General features: G+C 46.9%; 1 protein-coding gene across 1 annotated transcript; it reads left to right on the top strand.

Annotated features, from left to right (window-relative positions):
* Positions 1–8,150: 8,150 nt before the first annotated feature.
* On the top strand, positions 8,151–18,084 carry CCDC116 (coiled-coil domain containing 116). The gene is made up of 4 exons (XM_035098779.3): positions 8,151–8,210; positions 9,667–10,203; positions 12,611–13,507; positions 16,923–18,084. The coding sequence occupies exons 1-4, from the start codon at positions 8,151–8,153 to the stop codon at positions 17,796–17,798; spliced, it is 2,370 nt and encodes a 789-aa protein (XP_034954670.2). The 3' UTR covers positions 17,799–18,084.
* Positions 18,085–18,404: the final 320 nt, after the last annotated feature.

The raw sequence follows: 18,404 nt of genomic DNA, 5'->3' as shown, positions 1-18,404 counted from the left end.
AGGGGGCGGCAGCGCCCCCTGACGGCACAAAGGGGGAACGCGTTGGGATTTAAGGGGGAATTTTTTTTCCCGGGGGGGGGGAGGGTAGAGGAAGGCAGCTCGAATTAGTTTAAGGACCCATCTCCAGCGCACGTTCGGAGCACACATGGCTCCCTCCCCTTCGCCAACCCCCCCCCCAAATAATCCTGGGAACTGTAGTTCGCCCCTGCCAACGTGCTGCAGCTCCCAGCACCCTTAGGTAACTAATCCAAATATTTGCTTACAGTGTGGTATGATGAGAGCCAACTCCTAGGGGCCGAGGTCCTTTCACCCACCCATAAAATATTTGAGGGGGCTGCCCCCCACCCAGTTGATAGGAATTGCCATTCAAATGGTGTGTGTGTGTGTGCAACATCGTGTGATCGGTTATGCGGGGATTACCTGCCCCCCCCCCCAATGTTTTATTCAAGTCGGCACCCCTGCAGTGTGGTGTAGTGGTTAGAGTGTTGGAAGTCAGAGTTCTAGTCCCCATGAAGCCAGCTGGGTGACCTTGGGCCAGGGGAAGGTGAGATATAAATGTACAAAATACAATACAGTGGAACCTCGGTTTATGAACACCTCGGTTTATGAATTTTCAGTTTATGAACGCCGCGGACCCATCTGGAACGGATTAATTCATTTTCCATTACTATCAATGGGAAAGTTCGCTTCAGTTTATGAACGCTTCAGTTTATGAACAGACTTCCGGAACCAATTACACCCATGCTTCAGTTTATGAACATTTCAGTTTAAGTACTCCGCGGACCCGTCTGGAACGGATTAATCCACTTTCCATTACTTTCAATGGGAAAGTTTGCTTCAGTTTATGAACGCTTCAGTTTAAGTACTCCGCGGACTGTCTGGAACGGATTAATCCACTTTCCATTACTTTCAATGGGAAAGTTTGCTTCAGTTTATGAACGCTTCAGTTTATGAACAGACTTACGGAACCAATTGTGTTCATAAACCGAGGTACCACTGTACAATAGGAGCTTCCAGGAGTTCTAGAGCTTCCCAGGGTCCCATGTGCACTGACTGTACTTTAAATGTGTGGTGTGGATTTGCCTATTAGTTTATATTTATATTTTTAATCCTCGTGGCAATACGTGGTGTAGCTGACGAAGGGAGCATAGCTCAGCGGTAGATAGATACAGTGGTACTTCAGGTTAAGTACTTAATTGGTTCCGGAAGTCTGTACTTAACCTGAAGCGAACTTAACCTGAAGCGAACTTTCCCATTGAAAGTAATGGAAAGTGGATTAATCCGTTCCAGACAATGAAAAACACCCCCCAGAACAGCAATTTAACATGAATTTTACTGTCTAACGAGACCATTGATTCATAAAATCAATGTACTGTACTATAAAATAAAGGAGACAGTATTGTAGGTGGAAAAAATTAACATTTACAGTGGTACCTCGGGTTAAGTACCGGTACTTAATTGGTTCTGGGGTTGCCATTCGCACCCCGAAAAGTACTTAACCCAAGCGGTGGTAGTGCGCATGTGCAAAGCGCCGATAGAGTGTGGTGGAGTCTCCTTCTTTGGAGGTCTTTAAGCAGAGGCTTGACAGGCATATGTCAGGAATGCTTTGATGGTGTTTCCTGCTTGGCAGGGGGTTGGACTGGATGGCCCTTGTGGTCTCTTCCAACTCTACGATTCTATGATTCTAGAGCGCTTCTGTGCATGTGCGAAGCGCGCAGAACGATTATGCGCATGCGCAAAGCGTGCAGATTGCTTTTGCACATGCGCGCACAGCGGAACCTGGAAATAAACACTTCCAGGTCCACGGAATACTTAACCTGAAAGTACTCAATCTGAAGCGTACTTAACCCGAGGTATGACTGTAGTGAGCTGGGTGCAGCTGTGGTTTGACTCCATATAGAAATATAAATAGAAATAGAAATAGAGAAATAGAAATACTTTATTGTCACTGTACCACTTGTTTACAGTGAGATTAAACGAGCTCCCTTCCCCCCCACAATCTCTCAGTCCTTGTTCTACTCTGTGTGCTGTCATAAGACCACCAACGAATGTCAGCTGCAATGTTGCTGTCTTCCATTCAGCAGCCTCACAACCCATGTGAGTAGAAACTGTTCTTTAATCTGTTGGTGTAGTAGTTTATCATGCTTCTATATCTCCTGCCCGAGGGCAAGAGATTAAAAAGGTGCTGGCCAGGGTGTGAGTCATCCCTGAGAATGTTCCTTGCTCTTCTGAGACAAAGGGTCTCTCTCGTGATAACATCTAGCGGACTCAGGGGACAGCCTACGATATCATGTACTGTCTTCACCACCCTCCGTAGGGACTCTCTGCCCATGGCTGTCAAACCAGTGTAATGCACTATGAGAGAACACTATCTATCATGGACCGATAGAAGGAAATCATCCGTTGCTGTCCATCCTTGTTAGGCAGCTAACAAGGCAGCTTCTTATGTTGGTTTAACCCCATCTTTCGTCTTCATAACAACCCTGCAGGGCAGGCAAAAGGCAGAGACCAGCCCAGGGATTCCCCTCCACCTCCATCCCAAATTGCCCGACCTCCTCTGCCCTCTCCATCCAGAGACACAGGACGCATCTGGACTACACATTTAAACCAGCATCGTACCACTTTAAAACAGTCAAGGCTTCCCCTAAAGAACCGGGGAAATGCAGTTTGTTTAGGGCACTGACACTTTCTTGGAGAACCCCAACAGGTTTAACAATCAACCCTTCTTCCCAGGGAAGAAATGCCACCTGTCTCCCTAGAACAGGTGTGTCCTACAGACACATGTGGCCCCCAGCTTACTTTCATGTGGCCCCCGCCCCAAATTTTTGTTGTTGTTTATTTATTGATTGGTTTCGTATTGGGGCCACCTGACAAGGTGCTCTCCCAAAGCTACATAGAAGAGAAACACTCCACACATGATAGTTTGAAATGGCACAAGTTCAGAACAATTAAGATTCCATGCCAACTTGGGAGAATGTTTAGGGTCTGATCCAACCATGTTCTGCCTAGAGAGACTGGGTATTCAATCTGCAGAAGAGTATTCTACAAAGATGAGTTGTTGAAGAGGGTGTATAAGGAATATCTTTTAGATAAAATGTCAATTTGGCCACTTGGTGGGCTAGAACAGATGTTGCGCTTCCATGTTCACCTGAGAGGGTACCACCGCGACGGCTCAGGTTTACGCCCTGAGAATCGGTGCCCAGGAAGTCATGCAATGGATGGCTTCTTCATGGTGTCTTCTCGATGATTCTCCATCTTGCTGAACACAGCAATCGCTCTCCTTTCCCCAATTTTTAAAAGTCCTCCACTGCAAGTAAATAGTTTAGGCTTCCTGGGAAGAGCAATCTAGCCTTCCTCTGTCTGCCAGCTGGGTGGGGACATGGGGGGGAGGGTAAAGGTAAAGGGTGCAGCGCTCGTCTCACTTCAGACTGAGGGAGCCAGCGTTTGTCCACAGACAGCTTTCTGGGTCATGTGGCTAGCAGGACTAAACCGCTTCTGGTGCAACAGGACACCGTGATGGAAACCAGAGCGCACGGAAATGCCATTTACCTTTCCACCACAGTGGTACCTATTTATCTACTTGCACTGGTGTGCTTTCGAACTGCTAGGTTGGCAGGAGCTGGGACAGAGCAACGGGAGCTCACCCCGTCGTGAGGATTCAAACCATCGGCCTTCTTATCGGCAAGCCCACAGCGCCACCAGAACCACATGAGAGGGAGCATCAGAGAGAAAATGGGGCAGAAGAAAGAGGGAGGAGAAATGGCCACATCACAACAACCCTGAGAGGTAGGTTAGGCTGAGAGGCTGTGGCTAACTGTCCCAAGGTGCCCCCCCACCCGTGGTTTCATGGCTGAGTAGGGATTTGAACCCCTACTGCTCACAGCTCAACACCCAGATGTGCGTTGTTCTCATATTGTCCTGTAGATGGCAGCAGCCACACATCAGGCTACCTGTGATCCTCAGTGGAGAGACCTGAACTGCTCTCTCGGGTCCTCTCCCTCCACCAAAGAGCCTCTAGTCTAGAGGGTTTCATCCTGCACACACACACCCCAGAAAGAATGCCATGGCAAAAGGAGCTTCAACTATCAGCCAGAAAGGAAGCAATGGTCTGGATGTTGCCTACTCCCCTCCCTATCAGAAGCACCTCTTTTGCCAATGTAGACAGGTCCGGAGAGAAGAACCGGTGGCCATCAGGGGTGTTGATGGACCGCAACTCTCATCACCCTTGAGCACTGGCTGGGGCTGATGGGAGTTGAGAGCCCAATGACGCCTGGGAGGACTGCGCTTCTCTCTTGCCATTAAGTATAATAATATAAAATTAGAACAGAGCCTACCTCTATAAATACACCTGGCAGAAAACTCCATCTACCTGTAAACAGACATCTATTGCAGAAAAATGGCAAGGGAGTTGGGGAGGGGCATGACCTGTGGTCAGGAATGATGGGGACTGGACTCCAGCAACATCTGCTTATTTATTTATGTTTATTTTATATAAAAGGTAAAGGACCCCTGGACAGTTACCGTAAGTCCAATCAAAGGTGACTATGGGGTTGTGGTGCTTATCTCGCTTTCAGGCCGAGGGGGGCGGCGTTTGTCCACAGACAGCTTTCCGGGCCATGTGGCCAGCATGACTAAACCGCTTCTGGCACAACAGGACACCGTGATGGAAACCAGAGCTCACGGAAACGCCATTTACCTTTCCACCTACTTGCACTGGTGTGCTTTCCAACTTCTAGGTTGGCAGGAGCTGGGACAGAGCAACAGGAGCTCATCCTGTTGCAGGGATTCAAACCACCAACCTTCCGATCAGCAAGCCCAAGACGGTCAGTGGTTTAGATCACAGCACCACCTGCATCCCTTGGTTATTTTATATACCGCTTTTCAATCAAAGTGGTCACCAATCTCCCCGCTATTTTCTCCCACAACCAAACACATTATTAACTTCCTAGAGTTTCCCCTTCCTACTCCTTGTGCTCTGGATACATCCAAATCCAGGATTGTGATGCGGCATGACAACTCCTTCAATGGGGGCTGCGTGATGACAGCCTTGTGTTTTTATGTATATAGGAAGATAAGCACCGTTATGATAAAAGGAAAAGACAACTTGTTTGTTTTACAAGAAGCTTCTCACTCCCCACTGGGCAAGGTTGTCCTTCAGACATTGGGGAAGGGACCACTATGGGAGCTGGAAGGGGGCAATTCCACAAACTTCTCCCCACTTCCAACTCTCTTATTGTCTTTGAATGGTCACTGTGAGACACGGGGCTGCATTAGACTGGCCTTTGACTAGATCCAGAGGGGCTCCTCTGACATTCTTATGAAATTAGGGCTGCAAGAACATAGCAGGCTGCCTTATGCCAGTGGTTCAGTATTGTCTGCACTGACTGGCAGCAGTTATCCAGGGTTTCAGCCAGTGGCTTTTCCCAGTCCTATCAGAAGTTGCTGGGGACCTTTGACATGCAAAGCAGATGCTCTATTGCTGAGCTACCACCTCTCCTCTTCATGGCAGCGCTGGTCCATCTAGCTCAGCGTTGTCTGCACTGACTGGCAGCTACGGTGCTTCCGCACAACTGAGCCACTTAGGTGATGCTGGGAAGACGACCACCTTCCCCCAAGCCAGCCATGCTTTCTGCTCACGCGGCTCCTCTCCCTCCCAGCCACCTGGCTCCCAGCCCTGTTCCGAATCTGCCATTCTTATCAGCTGGAATGTTGTCTTTGACATGCCAAGACGCAGCAGACAAGGGAATCTTTTGTAAAACACACACACACACACACACACCAGAACTCTTTTTTAGGAAGGGGAATAAATCCAGGCCATACACAAAGGAATATGCAGCCGAGCGGCATTCTTCCTGCAGATAGTTGTGTGGTGTGTTAGGACGGGCACGAAATTCAGGTTTCTCTAGTCGAGGCAGGGTCCCAAACCTGCAGAAAACGTATATTTGTGCATCGGCGTGCCAGAGAAAAGCAAACTGTAGCCGATGAAAGCTTGTGCAAAGGGCAAGGAATGTTCTTCATCCCTGGGGGGATGCAAACTCCTCAGGGCAAACTTCTGGAGGCTGCATGCCAGTGGGCAAAGGTGAGTGGAGAAATGGATATTCTGTGGCATTTGGGAGCCTCAGCTGACTCTCTTCCCCCAAGCCTCCAGTCTGGTAAGGTAAGAAACTGCCTCATATCAGGTCTCCACTGGTTTCTCCCTCCAGCCCAGGCTGACAGTGGCTATCTAGGATCTCGGGCTGAAAGTTTCCCATTGCCTTCTACCTGAACATTTTTTAAAAAAAATCTGGAGATGCTGAGGATTGAACCTGGGACCTTCTGCCTGCAAGGCAAGCTCTCTGCCACAGAGCTATGGCATTTCCAATGGAAAACTGGAGGCTGGTGTGGATTTTAGATATGCCAGCCTCCAAGCAAGATGCCTAAATCCTGCCCTGTCTTTTAGAAGAACATCTGATCCAGGCTCATACTCTCCTGCCCATTTAATAATAAGTGCAGCTGGGTCATACACAGTTCTATTTTTTATAGAAAAAGATGTGCTGGAACTCACCATGAGACCCTCCCTTGTTCTCTTATATTGGCGCTGGTGCCCACTTGAGAGGTGCCGGAACTGAGTTCCGGCTGAAAAAAGCCCTAATCACACATATCTGGAGGATACAAAGAGCGCCTTTCAGAAACATGCAACGTATAGCTCCCCTCTGCCCGTGATTTCCCTCAGATTGTGCTTTTGGAGAAAACCTTTCCAAGTCTGGATTTCTTGCACCAACGAACTAGCTCAGGGTTGAAGAAGCTCAGGGTTGAAGTCCAGGCCATAAATACATCACTCTAAGGCCTCTCCCTATCAGGTACCTGATGTTCTCATCAGACCACACCTCCTCTCCAGGCCACACCCCCTCTTCCCAGGCCACACCCCTCACCAGATCTACTTTGGATCTTCCTTGGGTGGTTTGGCTGGAATGGGCCTTGGGCTCTGCTCATTAGTCTCACTTATCTGGATGGAGGACCGAGAGTGACGTATCCGTGTGTTTGTAGAAACCAGCCCATTGTAGAAAGGTAAGATTGGCATTCATTGCTCCGTCCCCCCCTTTTGCCTCCAGCCACGCTCACACCTGGCCCTCTGGGCATTGCCTAGAAGGGAATGTGGCCCCTGATCTGGAAAGGGCTCCCCACCTTTGTGCTAGCTGAACTCCCGCTTTGAGAGCTGGGCTTTGCGATAGGAAGGTTCTATGCAAATGAATGGAATCGCATGGGCAAACAAACAGGATCGGTTACCTAACAATGACAGAACAAGATTCTCTGAGAGGCATAAGCAGTTCTTTGGCTTCCGTGTGAACATTTGAGGCAAGAGACTTCCTCACGTTGGCAAAACCCCTCCATGCTAGATAGCCCGCTGGGTAGGATCCTCAACGAGGAATTTGGAGGGGTAAAAACCCCTGTCCTCACCTCTCATAATCTGGGATTTTTCACCCTTGATGAACACAATTGTGAGTAGCGGTTTGGTATTGATTTATTTTTAAAGGCTGGCACACCGAGAATGGGATTTACTTGGATATGCAAGAGTTTGGTTGTCATATGTGCATTAGAACTGGGATTTGTTTATTCTGATTGCCTCGACTTTCAGAGTTTCTAGCCCTCATGAAACCAAGCATAACAAATGCAGTGGCACCAATCTGGAACACTGCTGCTACTGAAATCTGACAGGCGCCTACAATTTTGATATTTCACCTCCTGCTTAAAGCTATTTGGTTCCGCTGAGTGTTTTTATAGAATTGATTGAGCGTAGCTCAATTCGTTGTGTTTTTATGACTATGTAATTTTACAGCATTTTAACGGTTTTACTGTATGGCGTCGTGATGTTTTGAATGTGTGGGTGGTTTATAAGTATGTATATATTTATATCGATATGAAACCCTCTGTCCCTTGCCAGGCCCACATCTTTGCTCTTTTGCTACCAAACTCTGATTCATTCACACACAAAATATTATCCCTCTAGGAAAACGTTGATGACCACTTTCCTTCCTAGACCTTTCATCAGGAATCACACCCCTCTTTGTAAAATAATAACAACACTCCTATTTTGCGTGTGTGTTTGTGCAGGAAGAGCAAACAGAAGGTGTGGAAAGAGAGGAGGGGACAGCCGCTGTCCTTTCAGCACCATGGTGAGTCGTAGATATTCCGGCTATCTGGCAGATGATGAGAGTCTCAGGGGACCTCAGGTAAGGCCAAATGGGAGACAGAAATGGGTTGCCCTTGACCATCCCATTCGAGGAAGGGGAGTCACCCAAGCTGAGCCAGCGTAGTGTAGTGGTTAGGGTGTTGGACTGTGACCTGGGAGACCAGGGTTCGAATCCCTCCTCAGCCATAAAACTCACTGGCTGCCCTTGGGCCAGTCTCACTGACTCTCACCCTAACCTACCTCACAGGGTTGTTGTAGGGGTTAAATGAGGAAGGGGGAGAACCGAATATGCGAGCCACCTTGAGCTTCATGGAGTAAAAAGTGGCATTATAAACGCAACAAACAAAGTGACCTCTGGTGCTGCCCCACTCCGACATTGGGCTTGGCAGTCGTAGGTGTCAGTCGTACGGATGGCAGCACTCAAAGTGGTGGGCAGCAGTTGATCCAGCTGCCATCCAGGATCTCTCAAGGGCTGCCTGATCCCTTATATTCCTGCTGAATCATAGAGGTCTTCAGGGGAGTCACTGTTAAGTGGTTCCCCATGGCTCAGATGCAAGGCTCATAGCCACTAGAAGGCACGAGTTGAGTATTGTGGGCCCGGTTTTAAGGAACCCGGTTTTATCTGAACCTACCTGAATTTTGCAATGCAGTTCTCCAAAGAATATGTATATATATATATATATATATATATATATATATATATATATATGCATCTATGAGCAAGATAACGTGCACAGAATGCATACATTAGTGAAAATAACACACACAGGTGCATTAGATTTTAAGGAAATTGCTTGCAAAAATGTGTATATTAGTCAAAACTGCATGCAAACCCATGTTTATTAGGATAAATTTGCACTCTGCTGATACATTTTCATGGTTTTTTTTTTTAAAAAGGCAAATTGCCGCAGAAATGTGGAGCGCTGAAATTAAGATTGAAAAATGAGAAACCTAGAGAACCAAAATTGACAGATTTGGCGACCTCTTACTGGGGCCAAGCACCACTCAACTGTCAGTAGTGTTTGCTTCTGGTGGCATTGGTTCAACTTGTAAAACCCATTGAGCGTCAACAAAAGGTCTTCAGCCAGCTGAAATGTAAACATTGGCTGTCAATGAAAAATTCAAATAATTGCAAAAGGAAGTGTTGCCATTTAAATTGCTAGCATGAAGTAGGGACCCCCAGCAAAGGAAAGGAAAGCAGTGACTAGCCCCTACCTGCTTGTTTCCTCACACTCTGGCGATCTCTACCCTAATCTGCCACACAAAAAACTTGAAAGCCTTATTATCACCTACTCCACTCACCAGAGCTGCCAATTACCCAGGCCAAAGCTGTCATAATTCCTGAAAAAAGTCCCAGAACTGCTGCCCCCCCCCCCGTGTTACCCCCTCCACTATATCACTGCCTACATTGCTGGTGTTACATGCATTTTTGAAACAGAGTCCCAGTAACTTCAGTCCCAATTCCCCTTTTCACCCTGGTTTTTCCTTGTCTACAGCTGAGACAAGGAGGTCCCTGTGACTGGAGAAACATCCTGAGGCCACCATCCCGCTGCCAATTCCGGGACCAGTTCACAGCCACCACAACTGCTGAGCTCAGAGCTTGCAGCCCAGACAAAGGGAAACGAAAACATCGCTCCAGCAGTCATGGCGAAAACAGCCACCTTGCCAACGAATTCTCGGAGTTTGTGGATTTCTTGGCTGACGAGGAGGTCCTGGAAAGCCTTCAGAACATCGTCGAGGACGCCGTGCGGAAGCTGCGGCGAGTGACGACCGAGGATGGAGACCCTATATTTGATGTCGAAGAAGAATCCGGCTCCAGCCTGGACAGCCGGTCGTGGTCCTTCTCCTGCAGCTCGCAATACCACACCACCTCGGCCACTTCCAGCTCTGAAGACGACTGGGAAGCATGTCTCATGAGCAGAAGGGAGCCTGGGCTCGAAGGGAAAATGTCCCTCCTGGATAAATATGCTGCCAGGCTCCCGAGGCTAGATGAGAGGCCCAGGGAGGGAGTTTCCGGAGGATTCCACGCAGAGGTATTTGGAGGACTTTCTTGATGGATCGGACCTCCCGTGCCGTGCTGAGAGTTCCCCACTCTGATCCAGTCCATGTAATCCATGCACGGAAATAAATTTCTGCACAAAATGTCTGGATCCGCTACAGAAAAGCCTGCTATGTGTGTGTGTGTGTGGGAGGGTTGTATGGGTGTGGAAATGGGGTCCTATATCCATAAATTCCATAATGTGTGTGCAAGGACTTAGGATAGTTGTGCAATGTTGCACCGCAGGAGCCAGCGGTAGAAAGGGAGCCTTCTCTTTGCAGTTCTTTTCCAGCCACATGCCTGGTGGCCAACTCCATCCTGCTCCTCCTAAGCCATGATCTGAGCCTTTTTCAGATCACTGAATGCTTATTTCGTTTACTGAGTCGGGTTGCAGACAATATTCCTTCCCAGAAGCTTCTGGTTTTCCCCCTTGCAATCTCCTACTGTTCTCATAGCGGTGCATGTTCTTAGCCCTCAAGGCACTATGTGTTGTTCCCGGGTGTGTGTGATGTGATTCTTTCAAAGCTACTGGCGGCATGACAATTGGACAGGTTCTCTATAAAACTTGAGTGTCGCAGGAACCTACTGGACAGTGCCTGTGACGCAGCTAATGACAGGTGAAAATCGCAGTTGCACTCCAGGCTTGAATTATGTTGTGACCCTAATGCAGGAGTGGGGAACCTCTGGCCTGTGGGCCAGCCATACCTGGCCCATCAAACTGTCCAATTTTGCCTGTCAAGTTTTCTCCAAATCATGCTCACCTACCCATCAGCTGACATCACCGGTGTTGTTAGCTGATGGGCAGGAGGACAGCGTTTAATCTTACATTGCCTGCATAGCCAGGAACGAACAGGATCATGCAGCCTAGGCAGCAGGATTTAATCCCCATTCATCAACTGGATGCACGGACTGAAAGAGGGATACGGGCTCCTCCAGACGGGTCTTTTATTGTGAGTGTATTCTGCAACATATAACAATAGCCGTGAATTAGTGATTCTGCATCCGTTTGTTCCGCAATGTTTCCCAATGCCACTATATTGTTGCTGTCCGGCCAGGCTATAGCACAGGAAAAGTGGGACAAAAATAAACTAGAATATTTGTGCTATAAAACATTCCGGGATTTCAGCAGGGAGTTATGGGATATGCACTGATTGAAAAGGAAGCAGTGTGACTCTCCCAAAACTTTTTGCAGGGGTGAATATGACTGAAAGCGGGAACACGTGTGGCCTCTCTGATAATTCCGTGTGCACAATTTGTCATGAATGCACAATAGAAAATGACACTGGGAGGGGCCCATGGAAGGGACGGGTGAAGAATAGTCATTCCAAGATGGGAATCACACTTTTCAAGAATGGTACCTATTCTGTGATCACTTATTAATTAATGTGCAGCGATTATCACAAGTCTCCTAGAACAACCTTTCTTTCCTTCCTTTCTTTTTACTATTCTGCTGTTTGCCCCTTTTTTGGAGGGCAAACCAGAGGGAATGGTTTGATGTGATAAAAAAGGAAAAGGAAAAGGTCAGGGAATAGCCGAGAGCACCCAAAGAGACAGGAGAATGTGTTAATTGTCCAGAGAGTCATTCCGATTGATTGATCTGGGTTGCGAAATCATTTGGTTTGTAGGGGTAGACCAGGGGTAGACAACCTGAGACCCTCCAGATGTTGCTGGACACCCATCAGTCCCAGCCAGCGTGGTCCATGGTCACGGATGATGGGAGTTGTAGTCCAGCAACATTTGGAGGGCAAGTGGTTGCCTATCCTTGATTCAGGGACAAAAGTCTCTGCTTAGGAATGCAAATGCTAAACAAGATGGGGACACTGGCCATGCCTTTGGAAGCTCTGCGGAAGAGCGTCTGCTTTCGATGCAGAAAGGTTCAACCCCTGCTGGGAAAGAACCCTGTCTGTAACCTGGAGAGCTGCTGCCAGCCAGTGTTTACAATAATGAGTTAGATAGGTCAATGGTCTGACTTTGCATGAAGCAGCTAAGAGAGAGGGAAGAGGAAGTGTGCATTTGGGCAGTGGTTGTCCAAACCCCTGGGGAGCTGTTGCCAGTCACTATACACCAGTGCTTTTCCAGCTTGGGCCTTGAGATATTGTTGGACTAAAACACACACCACCCCCAACCAGCTTAGGCCAATGGGTAACGATTTAGTACAACAACATCTGGGGGCCTAAGGCTGAAGAACATTGTTGTGGGCAATATTGAACTAAACGCACCAATCGTTTGGTTCAGCGTAAGGTGGCTTTTTACGTTCCTCCGTTGTCTTATCTGGGAGTTACGAAATGGTCTCTGTTCCCAGCTTCCACCTAGAATATCCAAACCTAACACGTCCCCTTGTTACTTGTTATGATGCTGTTATAATATACTTTTTTCTTTTCTCTTCCTTTACTCGGTTGCAGACCTTTTCAGAACGATCAGGGGACAATTATTATTTCCGGCAAGAACACTTCCACATTTGGGCCAAACTGGCAGAGTCTTTCACTAAGCTACATTGCCCGCGGAGAGATTATTTTGCAAAGTTCAGGAAACAGACCCCAAAGCAGACGGCGTCCGTAGAGTCCCTGCACAAGGAGATCACCAGTGTTCTGAAACGGCCCACTCCCTGCAGCATTCCCTTGTACTATCCAGGAAACGAACCTTTCTCAGCCCTAGATTTCTTGGAAGAAAACAAAATCCTCGCGGCTCTTCAATGCATAATAAACCAAGCGGTCCTCAAAGTGCTGGAGGTGACCATGACGGATGGAATCCCCTTTGTGACTGCTTACGACGAGCAAGGCCACCCTCTGATGCCATGGGCCTCTTCAATGGAGGAGACCGAAGAAGGAGAAGAAGGAGAAGGAGAAGAAGAAGAGGGCTTGAGGAGCGGCTCAGTCGACTCCGGGAGCGGAGAGGACACGTCAGAAGAGGGTGACTCCAAATCCGAAGAGGGGAAGGAGGGAGGAAAGAAGAAGAAGAAGAAGAAGGGGAAGAAGAAGAAAGACAAGGGGAAGGAGAAGGAGAAGGAAAAGGAGAAGGAGAAGAGGAAGAAAGCGAAGGCGGAATCCCAACCCTCCCCATCCCCAGAAGAGAAGGGCAAGCCAAAATATACACCACCACCCCTTCCGAAATCTAAGCGGAAATCTATGGGGCCTGAGGAACCTCAGCGCAAACCCAAATACGTGCCGCCTCCGCTGCCAAAAACGAAGCCAAGGCCGCCGCCAGAGGAGCCCCCACCCAAACCGAAATACGTTCCGCCCCCACTTCCGAAACCAAGGCAGAAAAAAGACTCTATCCAGTCAGTTGCTGAGTCCAAACAGGTACGTAAATTTCTAAAGAAAGGGAGGCTGCGGCCTACCTGGGGAGTATGACAAGGGTCCTGCAGGCCTTAGAGATGGTGGGGGGGGGAAGGGAGAAGGTTTGAATCCATCCACACTTAAACTTGCTTAATTTGCGCTTTCCAAAACAATATGTGAACTAAAACACAGCCGTCCTTTGAAATTTGCACTTCTTCCGAATCTTGCAATGCCGGTTTTCAGCCGAATGATGTATTGAAAAATAAAGTGTGAATGAAAATGCATGTATTAGCAACAAGAATAATCAAAATGCATTGGCAAAAATAACAGTACAGTACCTGTTTTTGCTAATAAATAGTTAACTCCAACTTGTAGGGGTGATTTGCTACTGTTAGTAGAGCAACTAATGTTGATTGACTCAACCATCCTTCTCTAGCATCTATTCTATCCAGACAAGCAAGAAGCATTATCAGAGTTCAGGGATAATGTACAACAACAACAACAACAAATGCAAATAATTTATCTGTATGCCGCTCATCTGACTGGGTTGCTTCTAACAATTAAAACATCATACCCAGTAAAACATCAGATACTATAAACTTTCCTATACAGGGATGATTTCCAGAATCTTCTAAAAGTTGTATAGTTATTTATCTCCTTGACATCTGATGGGACGGTGTTCCACAGGGCGCTACCTCTGACTGGTTCCCTGTAACCTCACTTCTCGCAGTGAGGGAACTGCCAGAAGGCCCTCGGAGCTGGACCTCAGTGTCCGGGTGGAACGATGGGGGTGGGGACGCTCCTTCAGGTATACTGGGCCGAGGCTGTTTAAAGCTTTAAAGATCAGTACCAGCACTTTGAATTGTGCTCAGAAATGTACTGGGATACATGCTAGCCAGGGAAAAAATGATCAAGGAGGGTTAAAGCAGGGCTGCCCAGTGGGGGTGGCCTGAGGCGTCGGCCTGAGGGCCACATCCAGTCCCTGGACAACATCCCCACAGTAAAATATGACCCAAGCCTTACTTTATTATCCTTTTAAAAATCCTATGCCTTATATGATATGGCAGAGGTTTTCAACCTTTTTTGGTCCACGGCTCCCTTGACCAACTACAGTGGAACCTTGGTTTATGAGCACCTCGGTTTACAAGTTTTCGGTTTACGAACGCCGCGGACCCATCTGGAACGGATTAATCCACTTTCCATTACTTTCAATGGGAAAGTTCGCTTCAGTTTATGAACGCTTCAGTTTATGAGCAGACTTCCGGAACCAATTGTGTTCATAAACCGAGGTACCACTGTACATTCTTTCTGCGGCTCCCCTGTGGGGCTCAGGAGCCCAGTTATGTCACCCCTTGACTGCAGAGCTGATAGCCTCTCACCCTTTTTTGAACGCCCTCCCTTGTGGAGTGTTCCCTCAGTCTCCTCTCTTCTCCCCTCATCATCTTGGGAATCCTCTGGGCTGCTGCCCCCCTGCCCCAGAAAGAGGTCCCTCCTCAGACTTCCCCACAGAGGCCTGGCAAGCACCCCCTGGCCAGCCCCAGAGGCACCATTCGCCTGGGGAGCTTGTAGCCAGGGCTGCTGCAACAAACAGCTGGGCAAGCCTTTGGAAGGCAGAGACGTGAGAGGGCATGAGAGGAAGGGAGGGGGGGAAAGAGGGACAGAGGCTATTGTTGCCTGTTGCACCCCTGCCCATCATTCAAGGCACCCCAGGATGCTACAGCTCCCTGGTTGAAAAACCACTGTCCTATGGCATTGTTAAGTAGCTTTTTCAACACTTTCATTTTTTAAAAGTATATATTTATTGTTTAAAAATTGTAAACAAACACATTACATACACACACATATTATACATACAAACATATACTATACATTACGATGACAATTAACAAATAACAAATATAAAAAGCAAATTGTTCTATAACTTTCAAACTTACAATCTATTAACCAAATTTTAAAAATGACTTCCAATTAAACTTGCTGTGTTTTGTCTATTATTAAGATGTTTTTGCACAGTTTTATATATATATTACGTATTTTCATCACTTATTCATGTATTTAGGCATTGCATTGTACAAGGTTCACTCTAGCTCTGCCAAAGGAGTTTCTTTTATGTTGCTGTTTCTCAAATAGTCTTTAAATGCTCCCCATTCCTTGTTTCATTTGTCCTCTTATTCTACCTGTTGTTTTTGCCAACTGCATATATCCCACCATTAAAGCCTGCCAGTCTATTATATAGACTATATATAGACTTTTGTATAGTCTATTCTATTTTTCCAATTTCTCGCTATCAAAATCCTTCCTGCGGCTATTCCATACATGAACAATGTTTTCTCTGATCTTCCTATTTCCTTTGGCAAAATACTTAATAAAAATACCTCTGGCCTTTTCTTGAATGTGCATTTTAACAATTTCTTTAACTCTTTATATATGCTATTTCAAAAAACACCAACCTCTACACAAGACTACCACATATGCATATATGAATGCTTTTTCTTTCTTTCTTTTTTAAAATAATTTTTATTGGTTTTACAACAAAAAAACAGCACAAAAAACAACAACACAATAAAACAATAAAGCACAATAACATAACAATAAAAATAAAAAAATTCCTTCCATAGCACCTTAAAGACCAACTAAGTTTTTATTTTGGTATGAGCTTTCGTGTGCATGCACACTTCTTCAGATACAGTGAAATAGGAGTCCCCCCCCTCCCCACCCCCCTCCCCACCCTCCCCTCCCCCTCCCACCCCCTCCCCACCCCTTCTCTACATAAGTGCCTGGGGACTCCTATTTCATTGTATCTGAAGAAGTGTGCATGCACACGAAAGCTCATACCAAAATAAAAACTTAGTTGGTCTTTAAGGTGCTACGGAAGGAATTTTTTTATTTTACTTCGACCCAGACCAACACGGCTACCTACCTGTAACCATAACAATAAAAAGAAACACAAAAATCCAAATACTCAATCCTTTTCTTTTAACATTATATGAGGGGACTTCCTCGAGTTCCCTCCATCTGCGGTTCATTTCTCCTTTATCTTTAGCAATTTCCAATTCGTTGTTCAAAATTCCTTACAATTTCAAATCTCTCATGCGTCTATTTATATTCACCTAATTCCTAAATCCACAGTTTCTATACACTTCTAAATCTAATCTTAATATACAATTTTAGCATATTTTTTAAAAGTAAATTTTAAAGTCTTTCCACTCTTCTTCTGTCGCTTCTTCTCCCCGGTCGCGAATTCTCCCGGTCATCTCAGCCAGTTCCATATCCTCCATCATCTTCATTTGCCAATCGTCCACTGTCGGTAATTCATGGGTCTTCCAATTCTTGGCCAGGAATACTCTTGCCGCCGTTGTGGCATACATGAAACAATTAACATTGAAAAAATTAACATACTTTTCCAACACTTTCTGTCTTCCCTTCCCACTGTTCCAAGCCTGCTGTCACACGGCGCATCATCAGCCCCAGCGACATCAAGCGTGCCCGCCTGCAAGGCAAGCCCCTCCCGAAGCAAGCCATCATTGATTTCCTGATTGAAAACGCAGCCAAGCTCATCTTGTACAAGTACAACTACGAAACCCTTCTTTCCGAGAAGCTGGGATTCATCTCGGTTCCCGTAACCAAGGTCCTGCTGGAGATCATGTTCGGCTACAAGAGAGTCAAGGGCAGCGGGATACGGCTGTCGTCTCAAATCGACTGGTCGAAAGTCAACGACGAGATCTACGCGCCGCGCAAGCCGAGGCCCAAGACCCCGAAACAGAAAGACAAGAAGAAGAAAGGCAAGAAGAAGCGAGTCCTCTGGGACCTGCAGAAAAAAACGGAGAAGAAGAGCGTCCTGTTCAAATCCGACATGCCCACTGGCAAAGTCGTGGTGATGAAAAGCGCCGTGGAGAAGGAAGTGAGGTCAGGCAAAATGCCAAGAATAGACTCCAGTAGCCAGCAAGAGGGCAGCCAAGAAACAGATATTTATGATATAGTTGCTTTTGGAGAGGGCGAATCTGAGGAGATGTCTTTAGATGGCGAAGGACTTCCAGGCCGGTTTGCTTCAAGGAGATCTATCACTTCTGAGGACAGCAAGTCCTTGGTTGAGGCTCAAGATTCGGAAGACCAGTCGCCACTCGCTGTGACGCCAAAGGCATCGTCTTCTCAAAAATTAAACATAGGCCCTGACGGGACCAGAGGGTCAGGGACTGTTTTGCCCGAAGTAGGAGCTCCGAGTCAGTACTCTGGAGAACATTTGAAGAAACAATCGTCGTCTCGAAGGTCTAGCCTCAGCGGGGAAGGTAGCAAAACTTACCTGCCTAAAATCTAAAAGTGGTATGATAGCAATAAAGCATATAGATTTGTATACGCTCGTGGTTTTGTAATTTATATGTATTGTATATGCCCACCTACGGAATCTGTGGAAGGTCTCAGACAAGAAGCCCATTAGCTCGCGAGAGAGAATAATATTTGCAGATTGTTATTTTACAACCTCTTTTAGCTTCCATTGTGGCGCATGATGAAGTTACGCCCTACTGACATTTCAGAGCTGTTCAGAACCTAAAGCAGGGGAGGTGGACCCATTAATCTCTGCCCTGATCCAACCCCTATCTCCTTCCTTCTTACTTACAAGTAGTCCACAGCTTCCTCCTCCTTAGTCTCAGGTTTGTCCTTGTAGAACTCGGTAGGGAAGAGGATGGGGGTAAAACTAGAATGAGTTGGCCGAGCTCCACCTGCTGCTGGTCTGACTGCTTTGACAACTGGGCCAAAGCAAACAAGATGAATTTTAACAGGGAGAAATGTAAAGTCCTACACTTGGGCAAAAAAATGAAAGGCACAAATACAGGATGGGTGACACCTGGCTTGAGAGCAGTACATGTGAAAAGGATCTAGGAGTCTTGGTAGACCACAAACTTGACATGAGTCAACAGTGTGA

The sequence above is a fragment of the Zootoca vivipara genome, chromosome 16 (genome assembly GCF_965207765.1).
Source record: "Zootoca vivipara chromosome 16, rZooViv2.hap1.1, whole genome shotgun sequence".
In the NCBI taxonomy this organism is placed as follows: domain Eukaryota; kingdom Metazoa; phylum Chordata; class Lepidosauria; order Squamata; family Lacertidae; genus Zootoca; species Zootoca vivipara.
Note: the sequence above shows the minus strand (reverse complement) of the source record. Positions and strands in the feature narration are given on the sequence as shown.

Coding starts and splice junctions, on each gene's coding strand:
- CCDC116 (XM_035098779.3), top strand. CDS start 8,151: ATGGTGAGTCGTAGATATTCCGGCTATCTGGCAGATGATGAGAGTCTC. Junction 8,211..9,666: donor AGAGTCTCAGGGGACCTCAG/GTAAGGCCAAAT, acceptor CCTTGTCTACAG/CTGAGACAAGGAGGTCCCTG. Junction 10,204..12,610: donor CCGGAGGATTCCACGCAGAG/GTATTTGGAGGA, acceptor ACTCGGTTGCAG/ACCTTTTCAGAACGATCAGG.